This window comes from Mobula hypostoma, chromosome 8, assembly GCF_963921235.1.
Source record: "Mobula hypostoma chromosome 8, sMobHyp1.1, whole genome shotgun sequence".
Taxonomy (NCBI): Eukaryota; Metazoa; Chordata; class Chondrichthyes; order Myliobatiformes; family Myliobatidae; genus Mobula; species Mobula hypostoma.
In genome coordinates this window covers 35,386,736-35,394,786 of record NC_086104.1, presented here as the reverse complement: position 1 = coordinate 35,394,786, position 8,051 = coordinate 35,386,736, and the positions used below count along the sequence as shown (strand labels likewise).

Sequence of the window (8,051 nt, the reverse complement as noted above, 5' to 3'; positions counted from 1 at the left end):
CTGGCAAACTCTAGCCAAAATTTCATGTGATTTTTTTTTTCCAACAGTGACTTTCTCTTTGCCACTCTCCCATAAAGCTGTGACTAGTGAAGCACCCAGGCAACAATTGTATGCACAGTTTCTCCCAGCTCAGCCACTGAAGCTTGTAACTCCTCCAGAGTTGTCACAGGTCTCTTGGTAGCCTCCCTCACTAGTCTCCTTCTTACACAGTCACTCAGTTTTTGAGGGCGGCCTGCTCTAAGCAGATTAATAATGGTGCCGTATTCTTTCCATTTCTTGATGATTGACCTAACTGCACAAGGGAAGTTAAATTAATGGTCCAACGGTTAAGAAGGCAGGCCCAGCAGGTGTTGTGGAGTGCTAAGAGCACCACAAGACACTTCGACGTCCTGGTCATCCACTGCAGCAGGAGAGGTCTCCAGCCGTAACGATTGTCCATGCCACTGGATCAAGGTCTCTTCTGCCAAGAGAGTGGGATTGCTCCTGTGCAATGGCTGTTCCACTTAAAACTCCATCATGCAAAGGTTTCCATGTCTTCTTCAAATCCGAAGGACTATCACTATAAGGGATATTCAGTGACTTGGAAATTTTCTTGTAGCCATCCCCTGACTTGTGCTTTTCAATAACCTTTTTGCAGAGTGGCTTGGAGTGTTCTTTTGTCTTCATGGTGTAGTTTTTGCCAGGATACTATCTCACCAGCGGTTGGACCTTCCAGATACAGGTGTATTTTTACTACAATCAATTGAAACACCTTGACTGCACACAGGTCTCCAAAAATAGATCTCCATTTAACTAATTATGTGACTTCTAAAACCAATTGGCTGCACCAGTGATGACTTGGTGTGTCATATTTAAGGGGGTGAGTATGCATTCAATCAACTATTTGTGTTTTATATTTGTAATTAATTTAGATCACTTTGTAGAGATCTGTTTTCACTTTGACACGAAAGTCTTTTCTGTTGATCAGTGTCAGGAATCCAAATTAAATCCACTGTGATTCAATGTTGTAAAACAATGAAACACGAAAACTTTCAAGGGGCGTGAATACTTTTTATAGTCACTGTATGTTCTCACACTTCACACCAGCTTCTGTTTCATGGTACCACCTTGATGTACTATGGAAGATCAGTCCGGTTGTTAGGCAAAACAATAGTTTTTCACTCTATCTTGATACATGTTACAATAATAAACCAATTATCAATAACCAAATTATCTATCTATTTACCTCCAATAATCACCACAGTTTTATTTTAACAAGACAACTGCCATGGTCCGGTCTGTGAAATCCGCATTCTGGTTCACCGTCCAGTTCATCAATCTTTATTCCGGGTTTTCCTGTTTTCCCTTGTTCCATTGGGTGCCTTAATTGAGACACCTGATTCTCATTTTGGGCTGGCACATAAATATCTCTGAATCCCTGACAGTTTCCTCGGCAAGTATCCTCAGCAGTCATCCAGGCCCTGCGCTCCAGGAAGGAGTCCCGGCTCAGTACCCAAGGGCCTAACCAAGGCGAATCCAAGAGTTGAGCCTAACCTTGTCCAAGAGCCAAGTCCAGCCCTGGAGTTCCCTCGCCTAGTCCAAGCCACATCCAAGAACCTCGCCTAGTCCAAGCCACGTCTAAGAACCTCAGCCTGTCAAGGTTCTCGGCCTGTCCATGTGCCTTGTCCTGTTCAGGAGTTCCACGTCCAGTCCTGTAGCCACGTCTTGTCCTCGCCTAGATCCGGGATCTGAGCCTGAGTCAAGACCCAGGTTCTGGGTCCCTGTCCAGTCTCTATCTCAGAGTCCTAGCCCAGGCTCCTAGTCCTAAGTTCCTTGTCCTGGTCCCACTTTCCTAGTCTTGGTCCTAGCCCAGGCCCGGTGTCCTTGTCTCGTCCAGGGCCTGTGTCCATGTCCAGCGTCCTTCCTTCCTGACTGCCCTTGCTTTATTGATAAACCTTGTCGTGTTCCTAGTACTTCAGTATCTGTGGCTGGTATTTGGGTCCGTTCCCAACGCCCCCTTATGGCAACAACTCCATATAACTTTTTCCAGTGAATGCGTATCCTCCTGCACGTTGCATTCCTGGTTATAATGATGGAAGTTAAATTCAGACCCCTGTCCACAAACTTAAAGGAAGTTATTCCTGACGATGGTGGTCATAAATCTGCCGGGTTGTTACGGAACTTGCATCTAATTCAGGAACGGGCTTCAGCCAAGGATCGCGCGGTCCTTTATTTCCGGTCTACTATGTGACTCGACCGAGAACGATATGGGTACTTCTTAAACAAATACGAGAACATCTGCAGATGCTAGAAATCCAAAATGCTGGAGGAACTCAGCGGCACCTGTGGAGAACCAGTCGACGTTTTGGGTGAGGCTGGTTACCAGGACAGTTCTTAAATAGGCCAGCGAGGGGGTTAAGAACTGAACTTGTCAACTTCTAAAAAAGAATCGGGAATGAAACTGGTGAATTTGGCAGGTAATCTGATTTAGATACATAACTGACCGCAGACGTTTGCCTTCAATATTCTAATTTTCCAGTCATTAGTTTACAAGCACCTGAAACAGGCGCGCCTGAAGCTTTGGATATTGCAGATGAACGGGCAGCAGATGACCGCGGACTGACGCTTTTTCCTGGATTTAAAGGATCCCTTTCATTTCTCTCGCTGGATACTTTATGACCGGACGCAATAAGTATCCAATCGATGTTATCTACAGTGATTATTCTCTATTTTTAAGTAGTTACTGGTGAATGTAGATGTGTAAGCGCTGGCGCGGACTGCGTGCGCGGTGGAAATATTCTTATCTCCTACATACAATTATCTTTCCCCAGAATAACCCGGCCCGGGGGCAGACGATTTAATATGGCTCAGTAGCACTAGCACACATGCTGACGTGTGAACAACGCACTGTGTGATTAAATCAGACTCGATCCCGCTAATCTCCCGATATAAATAGAAGCGCCGGGATGCAGTGAAGACTGATTCCTCTAGGAGCATCTCGGATACATCTGAGCATTGGCAGGCCTTCAATCGCAGCACCATGGATTACGCCAAGCAGTTAGTGGCGGCGGAGATTAACGGTGTGTGCTGTGCCAAGAAGTTGGTTGCCAATTGTTTTGACGGGTTCAGTAATTTGACTTTAGAGCCCAAGAAAGTCGCGGTTCAGTGGAGAGACGAGAAGGCGCGGAGCGGGGGGGATGCCTTGGCGGAATTGGAGGAAGCCTATGCAACCATCCTGAGAGGACTGGGGGAAAATCCACAGAGGGAAGGACTGCTAAAGACTCCCCACAGAGCCGCGAAAGCCATGCAGTTCTTCACTAAAGGTTATCAGGACAATATTCCAGGTAAGGGTTTGCTTTTAATCTGTATAATTGAAGCCCTGGTTTATCTTACGTTTTAGATTGGGTCAGGAGCAAATTAAAGGAGTGAAGCTAGCCATACAAGTTTGACAACAGCCAATAAACAGATGATATTTCATCCCACCATCTAATTTGGACGTGGAGACTTGACGCTGTTTGAGTTAGGTTTGTGTCACAGAGCGGTTCTTGTCAAGAGTGACACGGCAGACAATGCGAGTGCCATTTCATTCATTCCTATAGCGAGGAGCTGGCAATACATTCAAATATCCCAGCTACTGACCCTGTCACGCCCATAGCTGTCTCATCAATGTGTTTGCCAGTGCAGCGGGCGGGGATGGAAGAGAAAATGTAAACACAAGAGATTTTGCAGATGCTCGAGATCCAGGACAGCACACACAAAATGACGGAGGAACTCGGCAGGTCGGGCAGCATTTATGGGAATAGATAAACAGTCGGACCGTGACCCTCAGTACGTGTGCAGCCCGAGCTAAGCAGCAGGCGGCAGCGACCTTCTGAGCCTGGGGCTCCGCTGTGGGGAGGGGGAGAGAAGGTGGGTAGCGGAGGGAGAGAGAGGGCGGAGAGGTGGCTGCGGGAGGAACAGGTGCTAGGATAGCACCGAAGATGGAAGAAGCAAGAAAGCCAGACCAATAATATCGCAATGCCATCTGTAAATATTAAGTTGAAATTCAGAGTGAAATGTACAAAAAAAGAATCTCTCCTCAGAAACGCATTGTGTCTTAGCCACCAAACATTGAAATGTTAGTAAAGCAATTTTATTTTAAACACAGGAAAACGTCAAAATTTATTTTTAAATCAACACCAAGTCTTGCCTTTTAATTTGGAGGAATTTATAGTACAAAAAGCCCTGTGCTACCTGCACAGTAAAATAACCATATTTCATTAATTCTTCCTGCTTTTAGCACCTATTTTTAGCTTTCCATCCACCATTATATAGCTTCGCAATATCATTCATGCAAAGAAAATATCAACACAAATCTATATATCTCTCAATGTCACCACTTTATAGAATAGTACAGCACAGTACAGGCCCTTCGGCCCACAATGTTGTGCCGACCCTTAAACCCTGCCTCCCATATAAGCCCCCACCTTAAATTCCTCCATATACCTGTCTAGTAGTCTCTTAAATTTCACTAGTGTATCTGCCTCCACCACTGACTCAGGCAGGGTATTCCACGCACCAACCACTCTCTGAGTAAAAAAACCTTCCTCTAATATCCCCCTTGAACTTCCCACCCCTTACCTTGAAGCCATGTCCTCTTGTACTGAGCAGTGGTGCCCTGGAGAAGAGGTGCTGGTGGTCCACTCTATCTATTCCTCTTAATATCTTGTATACCTCTATCATGTCTCCTCTCATCCTCCTTCTCTCCAAAGAGTAAAGCCCTAGCTCCCTTAATCTCTGATCATAATGCATACTCTCTAAATCAGGCAGCATCCTGGTAAGTCTCCTCTGTACCCTTTCCAATGCTTCCACATCCTTCCTATAGTGAGGCGAACAGAACTGGACACAGTACTCCAAGTGTGGCCTAACCAGAGTTTTATAGAGCTGCATCATTACCTCATGACTCTTAAACTCTATCCCTCGACTTATGAAAGCTAACACCCCATAAGCTTTCTTAACTACCCTATCTAGCTGTGAGGCAACTTTCCGGGATCTGTGGACATGAACCCCCAGATCCCTCTGCTCCTCCACACTACCAAGTATCCTGCCATTTACTTTGTACTTTGCCTTGGAGTTTGTCCTTCCAAAGTGTACCACCCCACACTTCTCTGGGTTGAACTCCATCTGCCACTTCTCAGCCCACTTCTGCATCCTATCAATGTCTCTCTGCAATCTTCAACAATCCTCTATACTATCCACAACACCACCAACCTTTGTGTCGTCTGCAAACTTGCCAACACTGATGATCATCAGTGTTTCAATGGGCAACACCAAGCCTAACTTCAGTGATCAACAGGTTCATAGTCTGTCATGCTCTGCAACCCCAGTTTGTTTTCAGCGGGAGCGTCTCTTCTGCCTTGCATCTTCCTGTAATTTTCTTTTTTCCCATGTTGAGGTGTATTGTAAGTTCATTCCAGCACCTTCATGTCTCTAATCTATTTTGTAAAAGCAAGCTTGACACTATTTTTCCAGCTATTCTTCTTTGCTTTGTGGTCTAAATTCATTTTTCTACAAAGGTCTATTTTAGGATTTGTAATTTTTAGATCCTCTACCATTCAACTCAATGATTCAATGTAATGTTGTCACAGACATTGATCAAACTTTTTTTTCAATTTAATCCCTAATTTCAGATAATACTGATACTAGCAATCTCAAAATATTTCCTAACAACCATTACTTCCACTTGCAGGGATTGCACAGTTCACAAATTGTTTGCTGGTTTATTTCGTACAGTCATTCCAAGATTCAGCAGGTTTTTGTCATTTTCTACTTTATACTTTATTGTCGCCAAACAATTGATGCTAGAGCGTACAATCATCACAGCGATATTTGATTCTGCTCTCTGTACTCCCTGGAGTACAAATCGATAGTAAATGTTAAAAATTTAAATTATAAATCATAAATAGATAATAGAAAAGGGAAAGTAAGGTAGTGCAAAAAAAAAAACGAGAGGCAGGTCTGGATATTTGGAGGGTACGGCCCAGATCCGGGTCAGGATCCGTTCAGCAGTCTTATCACAGTTGGAAAGAAGCTGTTTCCAAATCTGGCCGTACAAGTCTTCAAGCTCCTGAGCCTTCTCCCGAAGGGAAGAGGGACGAGAAGTGTTTTGGCTAGGTGGGTCGTGTCCTTGATTATCCTGGCAGCACTGCTCGGACAGCGTGAAGTGTAAAGTGAGTCCAAGGATGGAAGATTGGTTTTCTATATTTGTTCAAAAGTTCTCACATTTATGGAACTGTTACTGGCTTCCAAGGTTTCTGTATAAACAGTTACAGGTGCATTAGTGGGCATTCATTTTTCAGTGTTTCAATAACTATATCCTCATTGAAATTTATATGCCAAAACCAAAATGACGAAGGTCACGGCCCTATTTAACAATTGCTGTCAAAGTAATTGTGTCCATGAACCTTTGTGCCTGAAGCCTTCTAAACTGCTGCTAGACATGCTGGTAGCATCTATGCTTGTGTGAAAGATGCCCTATACTTGAAGAGAGCTCAGATTTCAGTGTGTTGACTGAGACCACTAGATGGAGTTAGCAGACCACGGCTGTAACTCTGCAATGTTGCCTTTAAAAACAAGAGTGTGCACAGGAAGTTAAATCTAACCACTTTTTAAAAAGGCCGTGTATTATTATAAACATATAGTTCGTCAATCAAGATTGATGAACTAATGGATCTCTTTCTGTGCATGATGGTTTTCACATTGGTACGAGCTCAAATGAGTGATGTATCTAATGGTTACCGGGAAGTAGGACCAAAGTTCTTCATCACAACTTTCTTCATGCAATCCTCTGCACGTGCATAATTCTGGAAGTGTACAATGTAGATCTGCCAAATATCAGAACAAGAGGGATTCCACTCTCGAGGTATCCTGTGAACGTGGGCAGTAAAATACTGAAGGGCTATGACTGTTGTCCTAGTAATCCTGATTCCTTCATTCTGCAGCAGTCAGTATGGCAAAAACAAGGGAGTGGCAATGGGGCAGTTAAGATAATTCCCTGAAGATGAAAAAGGATCTAGTGCTTTCCTGGCATATATACAAGTAAACACTTCTCGGGTTTCCAGCAGGTGTAGGTATCGATTTTAACGGACGTTTTGATGATAAACTCTGCCATCTTCATCAGGGATCATCTCTGATGAAGATGGCAAAGTTTGTCATAGAAACGTCAGTTAAAATCGACACCTGTATGTGGCTGGAAGCCCAAGGAAAAATTTATTTATCTACTGAGATCCTTGGGCGTATGTCCAACATTCCAACAATAGAAATATTGCTCCAGCACAATCTGAGAGAGAATTATTTCACACAGAGATCATCCATTGTCTATCCATTCTAAAGGGGCACTTCAACATGCAGCGAAACAGGTTTATCTGCTGCCTATTGTAGAATTACCACATTATGTTTGCTTAGAGCACACAAATCAAATGTCACCGTGTGTCACTACACTCCACAAAATTGTCAACTCAGCTGTTGGAGAGTTTCAACTTTTATTGCCAAAATATTAATGAAATCAAGGAATTTGAAAACAAATCTGTAGGTCTTCATTCTATTGAAAAGTCAGTAAAATTAACTGGTAACTTTTTCTTCACTCAACCCTGGAACATCTGGACAGCAAAGATGCAAACATCAGAGTGCCCTTCATTGACTATAGCTTGGCATTCAATACTATCATCCCTCAGAACTAATCAATAAACTTCAAGACCTTGGCCTCAATACCTCCGTGTGTATTGGATCCTCAGTTGCCTCACTTGCAGACCGCAGTCCGTTGGAATTGGCAAAAACATCTACTTCACAATCTCCATCAGTACAAGTGCATGACAAACCTGTGTGCTTAGCCCCCTGCTCTACTCACTTTACACTTATGACTGTGAGGCTAAGCACATCTCTAATGTTGCATTTGCTGATGACACCACTGTCGTTGGCAGAAGCAAAGGTGGTGAAGAGTCAGTATATAGGAGGGAGATTGAAAATCTGGCTGAGTGGTGCCACAAGAAGAACCTCTTAATGTCAGTAAGACCAAGGAGGTGATTATTGACTTC

General features: G+C 43.7%; 1 protein-coding gene across 1 annotated transcript in view; it reads left to right on the top strand.

Moving 5' to 3' along the window:
- The first annotated feature begins 2,261 nt into the window (after nt 1-2,261).
- The window catches only part of gch2 (GTP cyclohydrolase 2), a 47,413-nt gene continuing 41,623 nt past the window's right edge, over nt 2,262-8,051 (top strand). Inside the window, exons 1-2 of the mRNA XM_063055016.1 lie at nt 2,262-2,456; nt 2,811-3,323. Coding sequence (XP_062911086.1) covers nt 3,020-3,323 — 304 coding nt within the window. The 5' untranslated portion in view covers nt 2,262-2,456; nt 2,811-3,019. The remainder of the gene's footprint in view (nt 2,457-2,810; nt 3,324-8,051) is intronic.